We start from the raw sequence: 27,540 nt of genomic DNA on the forward strand, positions 1-27,540 counted from the left end.
GCATAGACAAAGAAAAATCGGGAAAAGTAAGATATATTCTGGATCTTAATAGTTATTTTTACAACATAAAATTCAAGTTGTGGCTCTTTGTTGGATTTTCTCCTAAAAAATTTTAAGTAAAGTCCTGGACATAAATGAAATTTTTTCACAGCAAAATGGTGACAAAATCTAACTCTAAATATCACTAAATAAACCCTCTTATGATTAAAAAGGCACCAGCATCCTGATATACCCCCTGGCACTTACCACAACAAAAGGGAAATATGTAAATACATTCACCTATTACAATCAGTAACACTATAAATGTCTGTATCATCTACATCTTCCCAGCTGATAAGTGTGGTTAGTTTATTTACATTACTACATATTCATTTCCTACTAATCACACAAACAGAGCAGTAAGTATGGTTCTATAGAAATTGCTAGCAGAACTGTATTGGCTAACGTACTCACTAATGATTAGGAATTCTATTAGACTCTGAGAAGTGCAATATTCAGTGACATTATGAAGTATCATGGCCGGCCTCACAACCATTCCAGATGAAACTCTAATAGAAAAACTTATATTCTATTCAAAAATCTCAACCTTCAAATATACTTAAGAATCATAATTCTCATCAATTTTGCAACCAAAAATTAGCAGTTGGGGTTGGGGTAGAAAGAATAAACCTAATTCCCTCTCTTCATCCTTAATTCCATTCTCCTGCCTCTCCTCTTTCCTGAGCTACACAGAGTCAAATCCTCTTATCTGAATGTTTCTGTTCCCCCAAAAAAGTTTACTTAAAAACAAGTTAGAAAAAATTCTCCCTTTTACCTTCAGCTATACACTTATGGCATAATCATTTCACCATTCCTGTTTAAAACATTACAATTTTATGCAAAAATCCTCCAAGCCTTCCTTTTTAGGCCAGTACTGGTAGAAATGTCTATAGAAATGATCATGTCCATATCTGTGCTGTTTGATAATAAGGTAGCCACTAGCCAAATGTGGCAAGTGAGTACCTGAAATGTGGCCATTGTTACCAAAATTTTATATTTAACATTAAACAGCCACACATTTCTAGCCCTTGACATGTGCATCTTACTTTTTATGGAGGCTGGGTCCTATTTATGAAAATCACCTATGTCTCTTTTTATATACTACCCAAATATGCATATTAGGATTACTGCAGAAGAAAAATTACCTTGAACTAAATCTGCAGGTTAAATTAAGAAACTGTAAATCCTTACCCATTCATTCAATTAGGTCAGGTTTGGCTGACAAAACAACATGCAATCCTCTATCTTTCAGAGGGTTAAAACGATCCCATAAACACAGATCATGAACAGTATCTTTCTTCTAAATGTTCCATATGTCACGTCTCACCTGGCTTCACGAAAGCTGCATGTAGGTACTTCCTCTTCACCAACTGCTTGATTTAATAGGTGCCTATAAAATCCACTGAGATCTTTCTGCTTGGTTACATCCAAACGTGCTAAGAGGGAAAGCAAAAGTGAGAATATATTCAACAAAGCAAAAATGCAGTTCAGTTTTACAGGTAGAGAGTATATAACATACACAGGGTGTAAACTATTCTCTAGATCAGGGTTGGCAAACTAAAGCCTATAGGCCAAATTTGGCCTGCTGCCTATCTTTCTAAATAAACTTTTATTGCAACTTAGCCCTTGTTCATTTGTATATGTATTGTCTAGGCCTGCTTTTGTGATACAAAGGCAAAGCTGAGTAGTTGCAACAGAGATCATACGGTACACAAAGCCTAAAATGTTTATTACCTGGTCCTTTATAGAAAATTTGTTGACTGGTGCTCTAGATGACACACAGTACATGCTTAGACCAAGTCTTACAGATTTGGTTTTCTTTCACTTAGAAGTTGATGAGCACTTGCCAATTAAGCTATTTGTAAGTATATATTTTAGTTAGATCCTGAGAAATGATCATGAGTAGAAAGCACTGAAACAAGGCCTCTGCACATCTTTGTTCTTTCTTGAATTAATGTTATTGTTTTTCTAAATGCCCAGCTGATGCTCCTTGGGTGGTATTCCTCTAGTTTTCTCATCCCAGAAAATATAACTAGGATTTAAATCTCAGTTTGTACTGCTCTGATAGATGTCATGGTATTGTGCCTTATAATCAATGTTTCCACATTTGGAATCATTTTTCCAAGGCAATGATTTATAATGACCAGAGGTTTAAGCAACAAAATGAGATATAAGTGAAAAGTTCAGAAGTTATTGTTACTAAGAGTACAACTGTGTTTTCAGTTAAAATCTCCTCTCTGTTTTATAATACTACACAATACCATATTTTGTACATTGAATTTATATACATGAATTATAACCACACAAAGTTTGGGGACAGAGCAAACGGCTAACCACAGGGCAGAATTCTGCTACTTGTTTTCGTCTACCCTCTCCCTCTTCCATTTCACCTTCAAGTGCAGCAGCTCTCTTTTCTCTTTCCTCCTCTTCAGCTCTTTCTTGTAGTTTTTTCTTATAAGCAGATGTCACAAATGCTTCTTTATCATCAAATTCTCCCTTTTCCATTTCTCGTTCTCTTTGTATTTTCTTTTCCATTCTTTTTTCTTGTTCCTTTTTCCTGATCTCAACTGCTTTTAGTAAGTTGTGAATATACTTGGGCTAGGTGAAAAAATAAGATTTAGGAAAGAGTCAAAGATAATTGTTAATATTCTATTTTTTATCATGAATTCATTAAGGTAGAAACGTCTAGGCCAAACAGGTAGAAATGTCATCTCCTGAAAAGTCAATATAAATTTACCTGCAAGATTAAAACTAAAATTCTTTTCAATAAAAATGTTAAGTGTAAAGACTAAAATTATTCAAAGTGCTATTTTACTATTTTTTTTTAAAATCTCAAACTAAATAAGTAATTTTCCCAGTTTTTCTCACCTTTTAAATGGTATTGTCTTAATGGTTCTTCAACAGATATGTGAATCGAAAAGGTTCCTACTAGTTTTTCACATTAGTTGAAATATGATTATTTAAAATAGTAGATTTAATATAATTTTATACCACCACTTTATTTGTAGATACTGTAAGATGCAAAGATCCTTAAAAATCAGTTTGCACTTGTGAAAAAATAAGAGTGACAGACAGAAAGTCTGAACTTACTTCAATTCTCCTGGCCCTCAAATTTTTTTCAAACTAAAAATCTGATCATGATATGTATTCAGTTACTAGGTAAGAAGTAATAAAAAATGACGATGATAAAATACAAATAAAGATGAACAAGAGGACAAAGACTTTCTAAGAAAAATTGTTCAAAAAATTATTTGCAAAGATTTAAAGTAAAAAATAAAATTTACAAAACTGTTAAGATAATTCACTTGCTCCTGCTGCAATACTAAATGTAAGGCTTCCTGAGTTCTAAATCAAATCTATAATATCTGGAACTAGGGGCTCTTCACACTTCAAACACCTAAAAGCTTTTTTGTAGATCATCTTCATGCTGAAATAAAATTAAGATACAAAATGCAGATCAAGGTCAAAGAAAGTTTGTATTTTCAGCTACAAACCTTTCGGTCCTTTCCCAAGAGTAATTTGGGATTATTTTCTTCCTTTTTTTTCTGCATTTCATCATAAATACTGTCATATTCATATACAGTAGAGTCTTCTGCAAGGGCCTTCTGGATTTCCAATTTGGTCTTAAAAAAAAATTAAACATGTTTCAAAAATATGAGCCAGCTAAAAACCTAAGTAATTTCTTGAGAAAGGATCAGAAATCAGAAATACATGATAAAATTATATCAATCACATTTTAAGACAAAAAATATAAACATCAATTCTGGAGTCAGGCTACCTGGGTTTGAATCCTGGCTCTACACTTACTAGCTACTTTGGCAAGTTTGTTTAATCTCTTTTTTGTGTTTCAGTTTTCCTCATCTAAAAAAAATGGGAATAATTGTTATCTACCTTCCAAGTTGTTGTGATCATTAAATAACTTAATAAACATAAAATACTTAGAGCCTGAGAGAAAGTAATTGTTTGATAAACGTTAGCTATTATTATTTTTTCATCTGTACATAAATAGAAGCATTCACATCAAAAGGTCAAAAGGTCCAAGGTATGACTTAGAAATACCTAACCTTGGTTTTGAGATGCTTATATTATATTATATTGTATTATATTATACTATATTATACTTTATCATTTTTAATTGAGTTACCAAACAGAATGTTCAGTTCTCAAATGGTAGGAAATACTTTTTAAAAAGCTCCCAACATAACAGAAAAGTGGGGACATTCTGTAATTAACATTTTTTGTAATTTTAATTATATAAAGTCCTCTGCCTTTTTTCATCATGTTCCCTTTGTCTTAAATGTTCTTCCTCCTGCTTTCAGGCCATCAAAATCTTATCTAGCACTTCGGAGCTAAGCTCAAATTCTACCTCTTAAATAAGGCCATCTCTGAGGACTTTTACCTCCAATGATCTCTGATGGCACATTCTGTACTGCAATATTTAGCTCTTAATGATATGCTTGATGTTATTGCTTTCTAGTTGTTTTACAAATCTTAGTCTGTTGTACTAGCTTGTAAATTCCTGACACCACACATTTTCACTTTTTCTTTAATTGTTACATTGTCTATTGCAAGGTGGAACACAAGAGGGATCCTTTTTAAGTGACAGGGTGATATTATAATTATTCAAAGAACCGACCTGATATTCTCAGGTTTTTGCATAGCAACAATTAAGACTCTGAAATGATGTACATGCTAACTTTTTTATGGAATACTGTTTTAAGACATAAAAAATTTTTTAAATTTCTTACTTTTCAACATTTACTTTAACCTTAGAAAAACAATGATTCTCCTGCCTTCATGGTGAATTAGCGCTGCTGCTCCCTCCTCAAACCCAACCTGGAGAAGCTAAGAAATATATCTTTACCGTGACAATAAAAAGCAAGGGAAAAGGGACAGTAAGGCTGTTTTAAATAGACAACATGCCTTTGTACTGTTGGGAGAGTGGCAGGAGAACACTTTTGTAGAAATAAATTATTAACTTCAGTCTCAAAACACATAAAGCAAAAAACCGAACAGAAATCTAAGGAAAAACAGACAAGTTTACACCCATAGTAGGGGATTTTAACATATGTCTCTCAGCAATCAATAGAACAGACAAAAAAATTAGTATGAATATTCATGGATTAACAATTGACCCAATGGAAACATATAGAACATTTTTCAAGCATAGAAGCAATATTTATAAAAACCACTTATTGGACCATAAAGTTAATCTCAACAATTTTAAAGATATGAAACAATACAATGCATGATGTTGGAACACAAAGAAATTATGTTAAAAATCAGTAAGAAAAAATCCCTATATGTTTAGAAAAATCAATCATAATGGAAATTAGAAAATATTTTGAACTGAATAACAAAAATACTACTTACCAAATTTGTGAGATGCAGCGATACCAGTGTTTAGAGGAAAATGTATAGCTTTAAGTACATAAATTAGAAAAGAAAAAGGGCAAAAAAACAGAGCTAATGCACCCAACTGAAAAACTCAGGAAAATAACAAAAGACACCCAAAGATAGCAGAATGAAGAAAACACTCATTTGTACGGCAGAAATTAATGAAGTAGAAATAAACTTATAAAACATATTTACCATTAGCTCCTTAAGACCCATCAAACCTTGGAATTGTCAGATTTTTATATTTTTTTTCAATCTGAATAATTACAGTGAAGGATAAGAAAAATTACAGGCTAACTTCACTTGTGATGCAAAACTCAACACTTGTACAAAAATCCTTAATCAAATTTTAGTAAACCAAATGCAATGATATATAAAAAGAATAATACATTATGCCTATGTTGGGTATAACATTTATGTGAAGTTATGATTGATTTTTCTAAAGTTAAATCCATCTTATTTTATTGGTATGAATTCAGCATGGTCATAAAACGTATTATCTTTTCTATATAGTTTACTCATGATTTAAACAAATAAACAAAACCTCAAATCAAGATCAGAAAGAACTTCCTTAACTTGACAACAGATACCTACCGAAGACCTACAGCAAATATTTAATGATGACATATCAAGTTTACCCAATGAAACAGGGAATACATGTTGTCATTACTTGAGATTCAGATAAAAGAATGAAAAAAAGAAGAAAAAAAAAGTGATCTATTAGGTAAAGTATACCATTTCTAAGAGTATTTTGTCTTAGATTTAATAAATGCAATCAAACTAGTATTCTTCATGATAAAAGTAGAAGACAAGAGCTGAAACCTCCACGTGGAAAATAAGGTGAAAAGGAGGTGGTACAGATAGGAGATCACAGCAGCAGCAAGCAGGTTAGAGGTACTAGAAGAACTGCAGCAGCATTCCCCATTTCCAAGCAAACTATGAAAAAGTCCCACAAAATAGAAAAAGTGGCTGTGAACAAGCCCGAGTGAAGAATGAAATTAGAATTGGGGTTTATGCTTTAAGTGATCATGAAAAGGCAGCACAAAAATGTCAGAAGAACACCAGAAAACAAGACACCTACATGACCTTGGAGAAGTTTCCAGACTCTCTGGAACTAATTCTCCCATCTATACAGTAAAAAGTTGAACTCGATGTTCTCTCTAAAATTCTACTGAACTCTAAAATTTGGATTCAAAGCACTCCAGTATTTATGTCAAAGAAATCACAGTCTAATTTAATGATTTTGTGTGTGTATCAAATCATTGTGAGGCTGCTGAGTTACACAACACACTCCACTAGGAATCTAAGGTATTATCTTAAAATAACTAAATACATAATTCTGTGCCTATTCCCCAGGGAGGCAGTAAAACACAGAAGCTAAAATTTCCCTGCCTAGTTTGAATATACCTCATGAAAGTCACGTAAATCCTTTTTACCTTCATTTCCTCAATTATAAAATGGGGATTATGAGTATCTCTATCTCATAGGATTGTTTGGTAAGAATTAAAATAATTCTTAGGAAGTAGTTGCTGTAATGGCTGGCACATCGAAAGTACCTAACAAATTCATCCTTATGCTGAATTCTAGTTAGCTAAGGGACAAGTGGGTATCAAAAATTATAGAAAATGTGGAGGGGCAAAAAATTAAAACAAAAAAAGGGTACTTTGTTATTGTTTAATTTCATTATGTTCTGCAGCAGCTAAATCTAAGATACACTGGTGTAACAGAAAAATTAGTAAGCCTTCAGGCTTACTTCTGTAATTAGCTGTGTGATCATGAGGGGTAATTTATCCTTTTGAAGTTTCAGATTTCTTAATCAGGACCATGAAAAGGTTTGTGAGAATTTGTAAAAAGATAATGTATGTATTTAAAAACTGCTTGGAAATATATAAAGTACTATATAAATATAAGGTACTAGCAAGTCTATTAAAAATTATCTGATATTCCCCTTTCTTGGTACATGAATTTCAAATAATTATGGAATTGTGATATCACTCTTATTGTGAAGAATTTTTTTAGCAAGTAAGCTCACTAGCAGGAATAAACCATATAATCCACTGTCACGACTGCGCAGTCATCTAAAAGCAGAAATGGGTTTAATCTACAACAGAGCAATAAAGAGCTAATTCTTCACTGTGTTTTTTCCTTTAAAACATATACAGGTAACCAGAAATCCATATAAATCAAGAAACATCTTACACATTATCAAAAAACAAGGGTCAAGATAAAATTATTTCTTTATACACACCTATTTTGTTTAGTCTCAGCACCTAGATACCAAAACTAATACTTAACAATATGAGCTGAAATACTTCACCAAATGCATTTAACTCACTCTTCCACCTTACCTGTTTCATTGCTTGCTTTTTAGCAGCTTCTCTCTGAAGGCTTTCACTCACGGAGGTCTATGACACAGAAAAATGCTGTCATTGTTTAACACTTCTTTTCCAATATTCTGGTTGGCAACTGGATCCATACTTACAGTTAAAAATAGAAACATAATATTATAAATTAACATTTTCAAGGTCTTTTCCCTCAATTTTTGGAAACAAATGAATTTTCATTGTAAATCATCAGATAAGGCTGTAAGGTGTAAGAGAAAACAGAACAGTATAGGACTTTTAGTTCCAACTTCACACTAAGCCACCAATCTCTATGGATTTCAATCTGCTTTGTGTGCTCATGTGAATGTGTGTGTGTGAGTGTGCACGTATTAGGTGAGGAAGGACTGGTCCCTTCCAACACTAAAATGGTATGATTCCCAGCAACAAAAGCACAATTATTTTAATATTCACCACTGAATACAGTATATCAAGCTCTTAGTATATGCTTAAGGTTTACGGGCAGTAAGAACTATCTGAAGTTATAATCAGTCAATAAATGTGTACTGAAATGCCTACCATATCAAGCATTGTTCTAGCTCCTGAAGATAGCAGAAAAACAAGAAAAGTCTTTGTCCTTGAGAGATAAACAGTCTGAAAGGGAAGACAAATTACTAAAGAGATAATTATAATATGAATGTGATAAGCAATATAATAAAGGGATTTTTAAAAAGGGGCTGTGGGAGTAGAAGGAAACTAAATGTATGAAGAACAGAGTAGAGGAACAGAGTAGAAGAAAACTAAATGTATGAGGAATAAAGAAAGCCTTCCTAAGAGGCATGGCATTAGACCTGAATCAAAAAGAATTTAAGAGATGGCAAGGAGTATAGGAGGTACCTAGCAAACTAAGAAAAAAATTAGAATACTTAAGTAAAATATTTCCTTAAAAGTATAAGGCTTTGTAAACATACTAACCAACACTAAAACGTACACTTTAAAAAGGTGAATGTTATGGTGTGTGAATTATCTTTAAAAAACAATAAATAAGGCTACTGATAAATTTATTTAATTAAAAATATAAGCCTCAGGCCTTAGGCCTATAGTTGTCCCGACTATTGGCATTTGCTGTTTTAGCTGTATAGTATCAACTGGTGCTTCCTTTGTTTTTCATGGCAACAAACAACAAAATAAACAAACCTAATTCTAGTTCCCTATGACTATGGAGACAAAGTTAATACACAAAGGCCATATAAGTAATAGAAAACTTAATAAATTAAAACAAGTGTACAGGCAAAGAACTACGGACATTTTAGATAGTAAATTGACTCCAACTAGAGGAAAAGATGTTGATAACAAAAAATAGTAATAGTAGCTAACATTTATAAAGCCAGGTGCTATGCTAACCTGTCATGAGCTATGGTCCATTTTTAACTAATTAGAGTACAATTTTAAACATTAAAATATTAAATATGCTAATAAGCATCTCATGAAATTCTTCCCAACATATTTTTATGTCTCAGTATAATTCGTGTAAATTTATTTTTCTTGATGACTGAGTTAGTTAGCAATATCCTCAGACTTTTACTTGCTTTTATTATTTTTCCTATCTCTCCTTCAGTCTGTCACAATGTACCTGATGTCATTTTAAAACTGGTTGCTCAACCCAAACTACTGAATTTGGAAAAATAAAACACAAGGCTATTACTTTTCAGACTGTAGAATAAGCAGACTGGGAAGGGTTTTTCCAATATAAAGTATATATACTTTTGAGACCTCTCAAGAGGCCTTTTCCATATTTATAGCTGTTTAGAAGGATGAAGTCTGACCTTTGAAAAATATCGTTATGTGATTACTTATAGGATGATAACATCATGGAGGAAGTACAGTAATTTCACATATTCTATTCACAGACTTACACCCGTGGAATTCCAATAGCATCAGTGGATAAAGAGGTAACTATGAACTAAAGCGGAAAAAGTCAGGGAGAATTACCTCTTTCTGAAGCTCATCTGATTCTCAGTTTTCTAGCTAAAGAAACTCTGACAATACTATTAAAGGTGATGACAACTTGTTTAAACACATACAAAAAGTTAAAAATGAAGAGTAGCAGTAAAACTTTCAGTTGTTTCTGAAAGAGTGACCCTGCGTTAAAATCAATAAATGTATTAAATATTTTAAAATCTTCCATATAATAAACATAAGAAACTGTAATCTAGATCCACACTGGAGATAAAAATAACTAGTAAAATTTAAAAAGCAGGATCAATAAGATTTTAAAGATCAAGTCTTTCCAAGTTTTTAGAGCTATCCTTAAATTAAAATACCAATACAAATTTTAAGACTCAACTTTTAATCTGGTTTCCATAAAGAGGAAGGTTATGTGACAGAAGAAAAAAATGACAAAAGCAGATCCTCCTGCATAAGTCAGGGAAGGCTTCAACTTATTGAACTTGGCACGAGATGAAATAGGTTTCATACATGTGTGTTATCAATAAAATAAAACAAAAAGTACCAACATATCAGCCTCTAACTTTAGATTGCCTAGACAGTATGGTACAAGGAGGAAGTACAGAATAATGGTCACAGTGAAGGCTCTGGAATCTGAGTTTCAATCTGTCCCCTCTCTCTTACTAGGTGTATTATTTCAGGTATGTTACTCACCTATTAATATATAATAGTACCTACCTCATAATCTGAGGATTAAATGAGATAATATGTAAAAAATGCTTAGCAAGCATCTGGTTCAAAATGCCCAATTAAGGGTTAGCTATCATTATCATTATTATTACCATGCTCATATTTAAGAACATGGGGCTTGAAGAAATGCTTATATTTAAATAAATTAAAATTAAGTTATGGGAAAAGAGTAGCTGTAGGTTTTTTCCCCCCCTTGGAGTATTATAGTTAAACCAAAGTGTTCACCAGAAAAGTATGTAAACTATGCTCCATTTTATAGTAATATTTATCAGTGTACTTAATAAAATATAAGATTGGCATTTATTTGAAGTTGTATAGTATGATTCAATTTGCATCTATGGAAACAGGAAAATCTATTCTGTTAAATATTTAAAAGGCTGTACACGTCTTCTTTTGTGTTTTAAGATTCCATAAGGATTCATATTCACTAAATCAATAAAGAGGAAAATGGAAGATGCATACATCTGAATCCTTCACTAGCTATAGGAGCTATGGCATAGCTAGAAATGGGTTTTCTAGAACCAACAGTGGTTTTTACCAGGAACTGCTTGTAAAACACAATGTCCCAAAGCATAAGTAGATTAGAAGGAACTCTTCTTTGAGCAAGTCCTCTTCTGTACTGCTATAGTAATAATTGGATGGTGGGCCTTGATAGCAAGGGAAGTCAACTGAATGGACACCTGCCTTTAATAACTGCCTTGGTTTGGGGTGGGAGTTCTTTTTAAAGATGTATATTTTTTAAACTTTATTTTAAAATAATCATAAATTCACAGGAAGTTGTAAAGAAATATACACGAAGTCCTTCACCCAGCCTCCCCCAATGTTAACATCTTGTATAACTGGAGTACAATATCAATACCAGGAACTAGATATTGGTACAAACCACAAAGCTTATTCATATTCACCAGTTATACATGCACATATCTGTGGATGTATATAGCTTATTCATATTCACCAGTTATACATGCACATATCTGTGGATGTATATATGCTATTTTATTACATGTATAGTTTTCTGTAACTATCACCACAATCAAGATACTTAATTGTACCATCACCACAATATTCCTTTGTGCTAATCCTTTGCAGCCATACCCACCTCTTCTCTCCCATCCCTAATCTCTGGCAACCACTAATCTGTTCTCTATCTCTGTAATTATTAGTTACTTCATGAATGTTAAATAAATGGAATCATTTTGAGACTGACTTTTTTCATTAAGCATTATTTTAAATGAATGTATTTTGCTTAGTACTGATATTACAAAACACTTCACTTCTTGCCACAAAATATTCTAGCCTGCAAGTGACCTAAGAAAAAATAGCTGTTAAAAAGATGATTAAGGTTGAATGTGACCAAACCACACAATACAGTTGTTAACAAATTACTTTCAAAATTAGTAGGCAGGCAATTAATTATCCTATTTTATGTATGAAGACCAGATCACAGGATAACACAAGAAAGTATTCATTAATGATGTCTTCTAATAAAACCATAAATTATCATTAGGTTTAAATTTTGGAAGACAAAAATTACTCCCTGTCTTTATCTTAAAGAAAAAAATAATTCAATTTATAAATCAGTTCAAATGCAAACATTCTAACTGTCCTAAAAGTATAAAAACTGCCATATTGATCTTTCAAAATAGTCTTTCTATCAAACATCTCAAGAAAATACCTTTAAAAGAACGTGTAGTTGTTCTTTACAAATGTTTCAACTTAATTCAACAAACATGTTCTGAGACCCTACTATGTGTTATAGCACTAAGAGTGGGGGAGGAGCCACATTTGGTTAACATCTTAATTTTTTATGTTCTACGTAATCTATGAGTAGGTAGGTTCCTATTAGCTTCGACTGCAAATAAGAAATGGATATGAAGAAAAAGAATATAAAATGCCTGGTCCATTTTATACATACTAATAATATATAACCCCCCTCTATACACACACACACACACACACACACACACACACAATTATAAAGATAAAGATGTGGCCATCAAATACAGGCACCACAAATTGCAGATTTAAGAAAAACACTACAACTGAATTTTCTTAATCTATCCTACTACCCCCTTGTTCTGTGTAGATAACAAAAATTTTTTAATCAATCTAATGTCTGTTTCACTGAGCTGCAGTCAGACAGAGCTGACTAAAAGAGAGACGATTTAAAAAATCTCTGCAGTTAGCTCAGGTTAATAGAAGACAAAGTACACGATTGTGCACCTTATTACATCACTATACATGTCTAGATGGGCTGCTTCCTGGATTGTGATAACACCCAAAGAGAAATATTAATAGTTCTGTGTGTATTACTGGAACTCCCTCACCAATACACAAAATGTAGTCTAGTGGCACTGGAAATATAGATACTGGACCATTATTCATATTATTAAATTACCTTTCTTTAGTCATAACATTATTTTAATTAAAAATTAAGTCCTGAATGTTTTTTTTTTTTGCAGAAATTCTGTTATTCCATAACTAATAAACCACAAAGGGAAAAACAATCACATGGGCTTCTTTCTCAAATATGAGATTTAACTATCCACTTATCCAAATTAACTCAGCTTGAGAAAAAACAGTTCAAGAATCAATCCTTCTTCAAATGGCTCATGGGTACAATTTTATGTTGTACTCTAAAAAGTTAGAAATGAAAACTTCCTATTCTTTTTTTTAAAACTTAGCAACAGATCATTTATTAAAAGGTCCTACAACTCAGTAATCTCTATTATGAGTTTTATTTGTCCATATTCACATGACTCTTTTCTAAGTACAAAGCCTGTTTAAGAGTTGTGAAAAATACAGAAACTTTTCATTATATAAGCTCATATAGAAAAAAGACATGACTATGCACTAAAAAATTTAGAAAAAAGAAAATATGAATGTCCATTAACTATACGAAAAAATGATCAATCTTACCAGCTAAAGAGATGAAAGGTACTGTGATATTCACTGCATTATATAGTGGGATACCTATTCACATTAGTGAAAAACTTGAAGCAACCTAACTTTGAACATCAAACAATCCAGAACCAAAAATCTTGAGCAGCTATGTACAATAGAACTTTCTGCAATGACTAAAATATGTAGTTATATATGGTAGCTATTAGTCACATTTGGCTATTGAGCATGTGAAATGTGACTAGTGTGACTGAGGAACTAATTTTTAAATTTCATTTTAAGTTTAAAATCAAATGTCTCTATGACATAGTGGCTACCATATCAGACAGCACAGATCTAGAGCAGGAGTCAGCAAACTCTCTTTATGGACCAGATGGTGAATTTCATAATGAGATAGCTATCACTTCACACCTGTTAGAATGGCTATCATTAAAAAGGCAAGAAACAAGACAAGCAAGTGTTGGAAAGGATGCAGAGAAAATGAACCCTCATACACTGTTGGTGAATGGAAGTTAGTACAGCCACTACGGAAACAGTATGAAAGAGTCCTCAAAAAATTAAGAAAAGAACTAATGTGTGATCCAATTATTCCACTTCTGGGTATTTATCCAAAGAATACAAACACAGGTGTGCATATATATCAAATATCTAATTTGGAAAGATATACGCACACTATGTTCACTGCAGCATTATTTACAATAACCAAGATATGGAAACAACCTAAGTGTCTATCGACAGATGAATGGATAAAGCAGATGCGGCGCGCGCGCACACACACACACACACACACACACACACAGAATACTACTCATGCTGCCATTTGCAACATGGACGTTGAGGGTATTATGCTAAGTGAACTAAGTAAGATGGAAAAAGACAAATATCGTTATGATTTCACTCATGTGTGGAATATAAAACAAAAGAACAAACAACAAAAATACATGAACCCAGAGGCAGACAACAGACTGGTGGCTACCAGAGGGAAAGGGGAATGGAGAGAGGGCAAAACAGGAAAAGGGGGTCTGTTGTATGGTGACAGAAATTAGACTTTTGGTGGTGAGCCCGATGTAGTCTATATTGATGTCTAATCATAATGTTGCACACCTGAAACTTATATGGTGTTATAAACCAAAGTTATTACCTCAAATAAAAAATTTTCTTGTAAGTTATTGAAGTAGAAGTGCACACAATACTGTTGCCCATATTTGATTGGCAAAATTAGTCACATGGCCTCAGTTAGCTAATGATAAAGTAGAAAATGTAATCTAACTGAGAAGCTATGTACCCAGCTTAAACTGTTAGTACAGAAGGGAAGAACAGATTTTGCTGACTTATTAACAGTCTTCACCATAGGGATCACAAAAAACAAACAAACAAACAAAAACAGACTAAAGAGATTTTCAGTATCTAAAACCAACAATGAGTTAATATCTAAACCATATACGGGACTCTTATAAATCGTAAAAAAGAAAGAAAATATAATAGAAAAGAGGGCAGTGGATATAAATGAGAAATTTATAGTAGAGTAATAAGGAATGCCCAGTAAATACATGAAGAAATACTCAAGTTCATTAATAATCAATGAAATGCAAAGTAATACAACAAAGAATGGAAAAATATTATGAAGTGTTGATAAGAAGATGAAGAAACAGTGACCTCCAAGGGAATATAAATTGGTATAATCATTCCAGAAAGCAATCTGCCAGCACTTAGTGAAATAATCTATCTATATGCTCCCTGACCCAGAAGTCCCATTTTTGGATATATACCCCCAAAAGAAACTCTCCACTTTCTATTGGGACACGGACGAGAATGTATTTTACAATGATGTTGTGATAGCAGGGAACTGAAGGTAACTTACATGCTTATCTCTGAGGGAATGGGATAAAATACAGTGGACATATACACTGCAGTCAGAATCAACGAGGTATACACTATATCATGTAGTGTTGAGTGAAAAAAAAGACATCTGTAATTCAATATTTATATATATAACACATACACATTCAAAACAACACAATATAAAAGGATACATGCATATTTAAGAATATATATCAAACACATCAGCGTTTGTTTAAAGGGGAATGGGATAGGAGATCAGGGACAAAGAGGAAAACAAGAACCTCGTGCAGGCTAAGAACGTGAGTGCCCTGAAATGAGAAGTACAACTAACAATTCTCTGTATGCTTCAAAAAACAAGTTTATTGCATTGCCCAAGAGACGTCACAGCTCCAGAAAGAAGACACAGACACACACGGACAGAGGCACACACACAAACATACAGAGACAGACATGAAACGTCATGAAGGATGCAGTTCTGAAATAATAATCTTTGTTTCACGTGACGATTTCTCTGTAACGGAAGACAGCAAAAAGCGGAAGAGGCATGAAAGGAATGCAAAAAGGAGGGTAAATTTAGTCTGCTCATAGGAAAACAGTTCTTGAACACCACATACAGCGTAAGATGCAGGTGAAAGGAAAAAACTCACAACACAGTTCTCAATACCCTATGTTGCATTAGTCTTTAAAAAAAGCAGTAGAAAAACGTTTTATAATGTCTACTGAAAATGTATTTATTATAATTAACGATACCTCTTCCAAACACTGCTGAATTCACCAATAAAAGGAAAACTACATTTTATTCCACTTAGAAACCCAAACTTATTTTCCTAAGGAATATCATTAACTATGCTGGTAATAACTAGCACACATATAATCAACAGTCAAGGTCTTGAAATATTCCACACACAGGCAAAATTTTAATGAAATACACTTGGAAATGTATTTTTTCAAAAGACAAGCAACAGTTTGGCACCTAATATATAATCACAATGACCAAGTCAGGTGTGCAGCGTCCCCAGTACAGACTTTATTAGAGTTCAGTTATAAATAACACAATCTCTTGACATTGAAGATGTAGTTCTTGCAGATAAAGCCCAAAGACAGGAAATGAATCTCCTCCCAAATGCTGCATCTTATCTTAAAAGTAACCTCAAATTATTACGAAACTAATAAAGTAATTTTGTTTCTGAAAGTGATCTGATCTATTTTATTTTCAGTTTCTGATAAATCCAAGAATGAGATGGGGGATTATTGCTTTTTGTCTGACTATACACACTGAAACACAACATAAAAATAAAGAAAAAACTTTTTTTAAATGATTTTTATGGTAAAGTTAGAATAGGCAATATCAAAGCCTGTCAGTATATAAGGAAGATGTATATGGTTTTGTAAAAATAGAAAGCTAATTTTGTTATTTAACAACAAATTTGGAAGTAAGGCTTTTACTATCTTCTTATCAGAAATTGTCAATTAAAAATGATGAGTAAACAGAGTGCGATGAGATTGTAAACAAATCAAATAAACAATAATTCAAAAACATAATTATGGTTATTACTACCTTTAGGGAATTTTCTAATATAATGGTTCTTAGCTAATGGCCACAACCCAAAATGAAGATTAAGATTCTATTAAAAAGTGACAAAAAAGCCAGGCTACCAAATATGACTGTCAAACACAAAGTGGGACGGAGACAGCACAAGAAACTTTCAGATAACTAGTGATTAATGATAACAACTATTGTACACAAGATATTTTTATTGTAGCAATACAGCTACCATTTATTACACTTCTACTCTGTACTAGCCATGCACTGTACTAGGCTATACTATCGCTAATCCTTAAAATAAACTTTTAGTAACTAATGTTATAAAAACAGATATTTTTTTTAAAAGTGGAATTGAAACAGACATTAAACAATTTACCCAAGATCTTAAAACTAGGAAAGCAATGCAAAGCTTCTGGTTTAAGCAGCCAAATTAATATACTCGTATGTTGCAATCTCCTCCTCCTCCAAACCCTCAGAACGACAAAAAAGAAATCCATAATCATGCTAGAAAACAAAAAGGGGTACCTTCAATGAACTGGAAATCTGAGGAACATAGGAGGCAAAAAACCACACTACCCACAGAGGTTGAATGCTAGAGAAGATGGGAATGGTTCCCAGGGCACTACATATTCTGAGGGAAGGGACACAAAGAGCAGAAGATAGAGAAGATAAATTCGTTTTTGCATTTAGAAGCAGCAAAGCAAGTGGATCCTTACCTAGTGCCATTTTGGGAAAAGGTAAATATAGATTTCATTTCTGCCCTTAGTTGGGAATGGTGAATACGATTAGGATTAGAAAAAGAAATCAATGAACAGCATAAAGAAGTCCAGAGAAACAGACCCACATATTTATGGAACTTGAACACATTTAATATATAATAAGTGAGCCATTATATCAGGGAGGAAGGCACAAAATGGTAGTTCTTCAACCTGTCATACTCTATACTCCTCTTTTATAGGAAGAATAGTGAAACGAAATGCATACATAATAAAAACTTTCTACACACAATTTTTAAAAATTACATTACTTCTTTCTAATCCAGTTTTGGATACACACATTTATACATCCTTACAGAACTATAAAGAATAAAAGGAAAGTAATTTATAATAGTATACTATACAACAATATGAAAGTGCACAAGCATGCTAGAAGACAGTAAGCTGTCCATGGTGAGTCTACCATGCAGAATCACCATAATCACTATTAATGCAAAAACACAAATGCTGACTGAAGAACTGGTGACTCAAATACCACAAGTGATGCTGGTGACAGTGACCTGATTTTCTTAAATGGTGAACTCTTGGTAAAGTTCTAAACAAAATAAGATATGATCTTCCCTCAATCTAGAAGATAATCAAATTAGGAAAAAATTTAGCCTGTATTTTGCCAAACAAAAACAATACTTTAAAAAAGTATTTTAAATTTTATTTTATTTAAAATACTTTAATAAAAATAAAACATACAAAACATATCTTGAATTTGTGTGTAATAAAAACTTAGGTCCTAGGCTCACAAAATTATAAATAGGTTTTATTTATAAACATGTTGAGAGGGATTTTACCTATATGGATGGGGTCATGAGATGCAGAAGAATATCTACCATCCCTGGCCCACATCCAAAACTGGTGTCAATACTCACTCTCAATTACCAGTTTCCCTGAAAATAAGACCGGGTCTTAAACCATATTTCCCCGAAAATAAGATTGGGTCTTATATTAATTTTTGCTCCAAAAGACGCATTAGGGCGTGTTTTCAGGGGATGTCTTATTTTTTCATGTACAACAATCTACATTTATTCAAATACAGTCATGTGACCTTCTTATGAAACATTTCCATAACGTACTAAATGCGTCTGTCTGGGTGACGATCTTAACTGGGGCTTATTTTTGGGGAAACATGGTAACTGTGATCAGCAAAAGCCATTCCACAAATTTCTTAATACCCCTCTGGAAGTAGTAACACCCCCAATGAAAACCCTTAGGATAAGACTGTTCAAAAAAAATCTCGACAACAGAACATCTACTTTGTTGAAAATCAATAGCCCCACCTCCTCAAAATATTCCTAAGTCACCAGAAGGCAGAATTGTATAATTTCACATGATAAAAACCACATCTCTTTGAAGTTTGTCTGATCTCTGCCAGTCCCCCAATTAACCCTTTTTCTATTATTTCTTAAGTTCTCTCAAACTTTAAAAACTCCATTATAAACAAACTGCGTCTCAGAGGGGACCACATTATAATGTTTTAAAACATGGACTCTGGAATCAGGCAGATCTGGGTTCAAATTCTACTTCTATTACCTAAGTACTCTGTGTGTGATATAGACCAATTTATTTAACTTCCTGGCACCTTAGCTTCCTTAGCTGTAAAATCTCTCCTTTTCTTTTGCTTTTTCTCTTTTAGTTTAAACATGAACAAATTATCTCTATCCTAAGAAAAAGAAAAATTCCACAACTCTACCATTATTCCTTCAAACTATCATCTCCATCTCCTTCTCTCTCTTCCCTGTCAAACTCTTACAAAATAAGACCATGAATTGAATCAAACAAGTTAATGATCACATAAGAGAGGGAGACTGCAGAGCTAAGAAAACACTGAGGACTAAAACACACTTAGAGCTAATAAATAAATTAGAAATAGCAAGAAACAGAAAAGACAACTGAAATACTGACAAATAATGAGGCAGAAAAAGGGTTAATAAAAGTGAGCCTGAAGAGGAACTGCCCAGTCTTGCACCCCCTCCAGGAATCACCCAGGCTCATCTCCCAGAGATCAATCAAGATGTCCAAACACACCTAAAAAGAGGAGATAAGACCCAACAGATTTTAGCTGGTTCCTCACACATGTGCAAACTGCTGAAACCTGTCTGTTACTTGAACTCTAGCCTCATTATAATACAATTAAAATAAACATTAGCCGCCGCCCCCCCACCATGGTTCTTTTGTATGCATTCTGGGGGAAAGCATGTGCAGAAAGAAATTAGTTATATAACCAACGTATGTCAATCAAATGATCTCAGTCTATACGTCACATCTCCTGCTGTAAGGAAATTCACCTACCCTTTCCTATATAAGAAAGAGCTAAAATGTTAGGTGCAGTTGTCTATTCTAAGACTCTGCCCTGGCAACCCCCCTGCCGGTGTTTCTCTCCTTACTACCTGGGACAGCCTTCTTCTTTAAACATGGACATTCTCTCTCTGCCCGATCTTCAATAAAACTTGTTCTCTTACTTTTTGAGGTTGTGAATTCTTTCACCTTTTGCGAAAGACTAGGGGTTAATTCCAATGACACAACAAACTAACATAATCATGGTTACTGCAGAGAAAAACACAAATATTGAGTAATTACCAACCCCAAATCTGTTTAACCATCTCATCCCACCCAGCCAGTCCTATTTGTTCTTGACCCTTGTCATTTTTAAATTAACATGTAATTTACGTATGTTAGGCTGTTTATCACCTCTCCTCCCACTAAAATGTAAGTTCCACAAGGGCAGTAGCCCTGTTTTGTTTCACTGGCAGAGCAGGGAATCACTTATTTGGTGAATGAACTAATGAACAAATGCAGGATAATATGGAAGACAAAGATAATCCTCCAAAATGATAATCTAGTAAATGGATCAAAGAAGTATTCTGATACAATGACAAATTTCTATGAAATGAAGGAAAAGTTAAATATTTAGATTAAAAACAATAACACATGTAACACAAAGGATATAAAGATAAACTTGAAGGATATAAAGAAAATATTCACCAGTTGTCCAAGCTAATTAAGAGTCATCTAGAAGTGGGATTAAAAAAAAAACAAAAACTTCAGTATTATACTTCCTCATAAGAATATTCAGTGCCAGGAAAAGTGACTCATATCTACAGGTTTCGAAATAAACCGTTATTCTAGAAATACTACACTCATTCAAGTAGATATTTAAGTGATAAAATTAACAGGCAACCAGTCCTTCACAATCAAGAACTTAGGAAATAAAATAATATTGAATGTTAACTGAAAAAAAAATACTTAAAAAAAAAAAAAAAAAAAAAAAAAAAGAACTTAGGAAATAATGCTCCTATGAGCACATGCTGAAAAACTACTCATCAGTGAAATTAAGCCAAACACCTCAAAAATGGAAAGCACTGGGAAAAGGACTAGTAGAGTGCAATGAATCAAATTAAATTAAAAACCAAGTATTACAGGAATGCAAGGATGATTTAATTGCAAAAAAAATTAATGTAAATATACATTAACAGACGCTAAAAATGTTAAAACTTAATATTCACTTATGAGAAAATTTCTTAGTAAACTAGAAACAGCAATAAAACATTATAGCAAACATCACATTTGTGAAACTTTATATAAGCAACTCCTTAAAGTCAGCAATGTAACATTTCTATCATTGCTTCTATTTATATTATAGTTGCCACACAATGCAATTTGACACGATGCACAGAGGAAAAAAACATCAGGTAAAAGAATTAAGAGACAAAATTATACTTATTTTCAGACAATATGATTGTCTACAAAGGAAATTCAAAAGAATAATCAGGCAAACTACTAAAACTATATGGGTGCTACAATTAAAACAACAAAAAATATCAGAAGCATTTATAAATGAGTAATAAATTTTAAGATATTCCCTCATACAACAGCAACAAGGACTATAAGGTACCTAGAAATAAATCTAACAATAGACGTATATGAACTTTACCAAAGAAATTATAAAACTGTAATAAAGGATATGTAAAACACTTGAATAAATATGCCATCTTTACAAATGAAGACTGAAATATTAAAATATGACTTCTCTCCTAATTTATAAGTTCAATGCAATTTCAATCAAAATCCCTTTAGTTTTATTATGAAAATGAAGGTGATACTAAAATTCACTTAGATGACATGACCCAAAGCAATTTTAAAGAACAAGATAGGGGGGTGGGGGTGGTAGATGTGGGTAAGGGGGATCAAATATATGGTGATGGAAGGAGAACTGACTCTGGGTGGTGAACACACTTTGGGATTTATAGATGATGTAATACAGAATTGTACACCTGAAATCTATATAATTTTACTAACAACTGTCATCCCAATAAATTAAAAAAAAAAAAAAAGAACAAGATAGGAAACTATAATGGAGAAGAGGCTGAAGAGAATAGTAAGACAATGTATAACTCTGTAAGTCAAAAATAAGGCTTTTGGCCTTTATCCTAAGAGAAATGGGAAGTCAATAGTGATTTTAAAACCAGTAAGATGACTTTATCTGAAGTGTGCAAAGATGTACTGGAGAAGCTTACAAGAGCCTGGGAAGTCACTGAAAATGGCAGAGTATGGACCTATAAAAATTCTCTTCTCCACAAAAGCATGAAAAACTGGCAAAAAATGTCAGAATCAGCTTTTTTACAACTCTGGAAATTAACCAAAGGCTTATAGCAATCCAGGGAGCATTTATTCAAGAACAACAGAATCTCAGTAAGAACTCTGCAGCATTTTAACTTGCCCTATTTCCATCATCCCCTGAGAAGTACCACCATAGCCTAAAAACAACAGCCCACAATCATGGTAAAAACCAGCAGTCTGACAGCCACTGGAGAGAGAACGGGGTTAGACTTCCTTCAAAACCTCTACCTCAGAGAATTATTATTGGAACTCCCTGGTGGTTCCCTGTAAGACAACACTCACAAGGCTGTCTTTATTTGACCTGACAGAGCTGCCAAGTAAAATAGCCTTTTCCCTGTGGCGTCTGTCAGAAACAATCAAAGACAACTGTTGAACATCAGGGTTGCCTAAGGCAGTGGGTAACTAATGGTTTTACCGGCTGGGACAAACAATAGGCTAACCAAAAGAGCTTTAAAAGCTGAGGAATCAGAAGTCCACAGGGGGTTTTGAAAACAACATATACTTGGGGATCATGAAGGCCACATGCATACAAAGGCCTTTGTGCTTGATCAGAAAAGATCTGAGAAGTCCTAAGCTCTCACAACTGACCTTGAGGCTGGGCACAAGCAAGAAGTAAAAGTTAAGGCAAAGTTGTAAAATGCCTGGCTGTGTAGTGAAGGTGTGTCTCAACATGCACACAGAGCCCCTGGAAGATCGGAGAGTTATTAGTTAGTGTTTAAGGAAATCTCTGTCAAAACATTTGCTGACCACCAAGCTAATCAAGCAGAGACTTCAGTGGCCACATACATAAATGATTATAAACTTTAAGAATTAGTTCAGAAAAATAACTAACAAAAAGCAAAAACAACAAACCTTGGGAAGAGGGGAAGCTCTGATTTCTAGTTTCTGTACTGTACATATTATTTTAAAGGTTCAGTTTTCAATTGAAAATTATGAGATGTAAAGAAACAAGGGAGTATGATCCATACAAAGAATAAATGTACTCAAAGAACTTAAAAGAAACCATGTATAAAAAACTGAAGTATGAGAACAATGTCTCACCAACCAGAGAATACCAATAGAGATGGAAATTATAAAAACAAACTCTAGAATTGAAAAATTCCACAGTGCTCATGCATTTTATTTCAGACACCTCCTCACCCCACAAAACAGGATTTAAAAAAAATAATCTGCCCATGTGCCAACATACCATTTCCCCAAAAATAAGACCTAGTGGGACAATCAACTCTAATGTGTCTTTTAGAGCAAAAATTAATATAAGACCCGGTATATTATATCATATCATATATATATATTATACCCAGTCTTATAGCAACATATTTAGTATCTTACAGAAATTCCTTAAAATTCACCATAAACTTTACCTTGAAAATATCTCTTCGGGGGCGACCAGTTAGCTCAGTTGGTTAGAGTGCGGTGCTCTTAACAACAAGGTTGCCTGTTCAATCCCCACATGGGCCACTGTGAGCTGTACCCTCCACAACTAGATTAAAACAACTACTTGACTTGGAGCTGATGGGTCCTGGAAAAAAACACTTAAATAAATAAAAGTTTAGGGGCGCAGGTTGGCTCAGTTGGTTAGAGCACAGTGCTCATACTAACACCAAGGTCGCCAATTCGATACCCACATAGGCCTGTGAGCTGCACCCTCTACAATTAGATTGAAAACGACGACTTGACTTGAAGTTGATGAGTCCTGGAAAAACACACTGTTCCCCAATATTCTCCAATAAATATTAAAAAAAAATTTTTTTCAATTATAAAATTGTAGAAATTTGGAAAATACAGAAAAATATAAAAAACAAAACTACCCATAAATCCCACACAAAGACAACTACCATTAATATTCTGAAATGTTTTCTTTCCTCTTTTCCCTTTGATTTTTACCCATAACAATTTTGTATATACACTGTAGCACACTTTACTTTGTCATGCTTTCACTGTTGAAAGTTGGGTTGGTTCTAAGTTTTTGATGTAATAAACAACCCTAAAGACTTTTTGAATACCTGTAAGTCTTTTATACAAATTTGTGACAATTGCTTCAAGAAAAAAAAATTTTCTTTTTTTTTTTTTTTAAAGATTTTATTGGGGAAGGGGAACAGGACTTTATTGGGGAACAGTGTGTAGTTCCAGGCCTTTTTTCCAAGTCAAGTTGTTGTCCTTTCAATCTTAGTTGTGGAGGGCGCAGCTCAGCTCCAGGTCCAGTTGCCATTGCTAGTTGCAGGTGGCGCAGCCCACCATCCCTTGCGGGACTCGAGGAGTTGAACCAGAAACCTTGTGGTTGAGAGCCCACTGGCCCATGTGGGAATTGAACCGGCAGCCTTCGGAGTTAGGAGCATGGAGCTCTAACCACCTGAGCCACTGGGCCGGCCCCTCAAGAAAATTTTTGAAGGGAAAATACTGGCACAATTTCCGTCTTCTGATTGATACACTGGGTTAAATATACTTAACTTTTAACTTTTAAAGGATTGATACAAATTACAAACCTCTTTCCAAAAAGGGACATCAATTTACACTAACAAAATGTTGCCACAAGTGCCCATTTTATCAAAATTTTGCTATTATTATTTTTTAAAAGTACCTGCTAATATAGCAAAAACTGGCAGCTCACTGTTGTCCTAATTTACATTTCTTAAATACAGTAAGATTGAATATTTTTAAGTTTATTAGATATTTCTATTTCTTCCATATTTGTCTATGAATGTGTTTTCCTCATTTTTCTGTTGGGGTTTTAGTGTTTTTCTTAGTTTTTATAAATGCTTTTTATATCTTATGAAAACGAATGCTTAACATATAAAACGACTATACCATAGCTTTCTGAGTGACTCAAAGTACAATTATTGCTATCATCCACCATTCATCTGACATATATATAAAACTATTAATAGATTTTAGCTGTCTAGTTTAACTTAGTACCTTCTTTTAAAGAGAGTAAGGAGTTTTGTACCTTTACCCAAAAGTAACACTTCTCAGGTTGTATGGATCATACCTCTTCATGGAATATGTACTACGTTGCAAAACTGAATCTCACAAGAGTATTACTGTCTAAAAATAAGAATATGAACTGCCAAGATTTAAAGGAAAATTCATTATACTCTGTGAAATGAGCAAGTATTTATTATGGAAAAATATCTCAAAGAAAGTTCCATGTTTGACTTGTCACGCAACGTCTACCTTTCAGTCACTAACCACTTGTAACACTTGTGAAATATTGGGTATCACAAGTATTTCTGAGAATTGTACAGACCAGGGGTCAGCAAGTTACAGCCAACTCCAGCCACCTCCCTTTTTGTAAATAAAGTTTTATTAGAACACATTATTAGTCTTTATCATTCATTTACATATTATCTAATGGCTGCTTTCACACTATGAGAGCAAAGTTGAGTAATTGGCCTGCAAAGCCTAAAATATCTACCTGGCTCTTTACAATATAGACAGCTAAAACATCTGAGTAAATAATTTTACTCATTCTTGGAAGTCAGCACAGATATCCAGATCCTGACAGATGGAGCTTATACTCTAGTACAGTGACAAGAATTGTATGCAAACAGCTTACAATAAAAGGTATAAAAAGCTAAGTGCTCTAAGAAAGGCAGAGTGTCAAAAAAAGGAAGAGATTGATTCCAGTGGGGGAAATCTTGAAAGCAGCAGCTTTTGCACTGGGTTTTAAAAGCTGGCTACAATTTTGACAAATAGGATGGGAAGACTTCCACTGTGAAGAAAAGCAGACTTGTGAAAAAATACAAACATAACAGTGTACTTTGCACGGAGGAAGACAGTTAGGAGAAAATGCTAGTAAGCATTTTGAAGCCAAAGGATAGGGAAGGCTTTCAGTATCAGGATTAGCAGTTTAGATTTTAAATATAATTAGGTTCAAGAACAAGAGAATAACAGTGATTCAAACTGACTTTGAAGAGGTAAGGAAACTACTTAAAAAACTAAAGTAATCCAAGAGAGAAGTAACGAAGGTGGTTGCAATGGGACTGGGAAAAAAATGGAATAAACACACTGCTATCACAGCAAAACCATTCAAACACTTATGATCAGATAGCAGCATTTGGACATAATATAAACCTCTTACTCATCCAGGGTAAAAACTCTTCATCTCTCCTACCTTTGAACAAAATGATGATTATTCCTAATTAGTCCTGATAATTTTAAAAAGAGGAACTATTTAAATAATAATTTAAGATGCTAGATTATCACTGTCCCTTTTTTAAACTAACTCTGGATACGAGCACATATTAAAATAGAATTCATTTGCTAGGGCCCCCTCTGCTGGATCACAGGAAGGAAAGTCTGATCTTCAATTTGGACTCTTGATTGCTTCTGCAGAATTGCTGAAAACAATAAATGGATTTGATTCATAGCGGCTCCTCTCCGGTGCATACCAAATCCCTTTCTCAGAAGTGGAACCATAAATATAACAATAAATATAAACCAAAATATCTTTCTCTATATTTTTCAAAGCACCAATAATTTTATTGTTGCTTAAATTGTTGATTAATTTTTAAATAAGAGATTTTATAATCAAACCTCACAAATATTTAAATATACTCAACTAAGAAATTCACTTACTAATATGAACCTAAGCTGGAATTCACCATACTAATTTTTTTAGGTAAGGAAATTATGCTAAAGAACAGTTTTATATCCTGTTCATTAAGAACTAAGCTGCGGCTCTGTTGTCAGTGGCTTCTGGCTGGGTTCTACCAAAGGAAGACAAAGATGGTATATTGGAGGGTAGGAGAAAGGGAGAGGACAAGGTATTTCTCCCTGCCTTTCTTTCTACCTAAGACTGAATCTCCCCAGTGGCTTCAACTCCTTTTGGAAAAGTCCAGTAACCAGAGTCCCAGGATCCCAGGACCCATCTCCTGTCTGTAGCCCTCCACTTATCATTACTTGCTTCTTATTACTGCTAAGCTCTGCATTGCATCACCATCGTCTTTTGGCTTCTCACATCTTCTATCACCTACCATGTAACCAATTCTCTGAATTCAAAGTTGCTGTACATAAAACGAGGAAGGAGGAATAGAGGAAGGGAAGGAAAAAAGAGCAAAATGGCCTAGACCTATCTTTTCTGACTCCAGTGTACCCACTGTCCAGCCACCACCAGCCTCATTTCATAATGGAAAAGAAACAGCAATAACATAAGCAAACTTTCTAGATCACTTGTATTTCTAGTGATTTCTAGATCACATTCTTCTCAAAATGGAGTATACGTTGCTTTGTATTATTACATGTAATGCCACGATGACTTATGTGGAACTACAGGATAAGCACGCTGTATTTTTCTGTTGTGTCCACGGTAAGTAATTCAAAAAATTATTTGTATATTAAAACAAACCACAAGGGTGCTGTCAATTCAATGGGGGAATAATCTTCAACAAATAGTGTTCGGATAACTGGA

The 27,540-nt window shown here is 33.6% G+C and overlaps 1 protein-coding gene across 6 annotated transcripts in view; it reads right to left on the bottom strand.

Annotated features, from left to right (window-relative positions):
* NSRP1 (nuclear speckle splicing regulatory protein 1) overlaps nt 1–27,540 on the bottom strand; it is a 32,108-nt gene that overhangs the window by 1,835 nt on the left and 2,733 nt on the right. For 3 of the 6 annotated variants that reach the window (XM_019739536.3, XM_019739537.3, XM_088802020.1), the window contains exons 3-6: nt 7,785–7,841; nt 3,534–3,662; nt 2,430–2,637; nt 1,367–1,475 (exon numbers count right to left, since the gene is read on the bottom strand). In XM_019739536.3, the coding sequence (XP_019595095.3) occupies nt 1,367–1,475; nt 2,430–2,637; nt 3,534–3,662; nt 7,785–7,841 (503 nt within the window). Of the gene's footprint in view, nt 1–1,366; nt 1,476–2,429; nt 2,638–3,533; nt 3,663–7,784; nt 7,914–23,494; nt 23,653–27,540 lie in introns of all 6 variants that reach the window. The other 3 variants (XM_074320666.2, XM_074320669.2, XM_074320668.2) reach the window with 2 other exon arrangements.

This window comes from Rhinolophus sinicus, chromosome 12 (genome assembly GCF_057876585.1).
Source record: "Rhinolophus sinicus isolate RSI-liver-muscle chromosome 12, RSI-T2T, whole genome shotgun sequence".
NCBI lineage: Eukaryota > Metazoa > Chordata > Mammalia > Chiroptera > Rhinolophidae > Rhinolophus > Rhinolophus sinicus.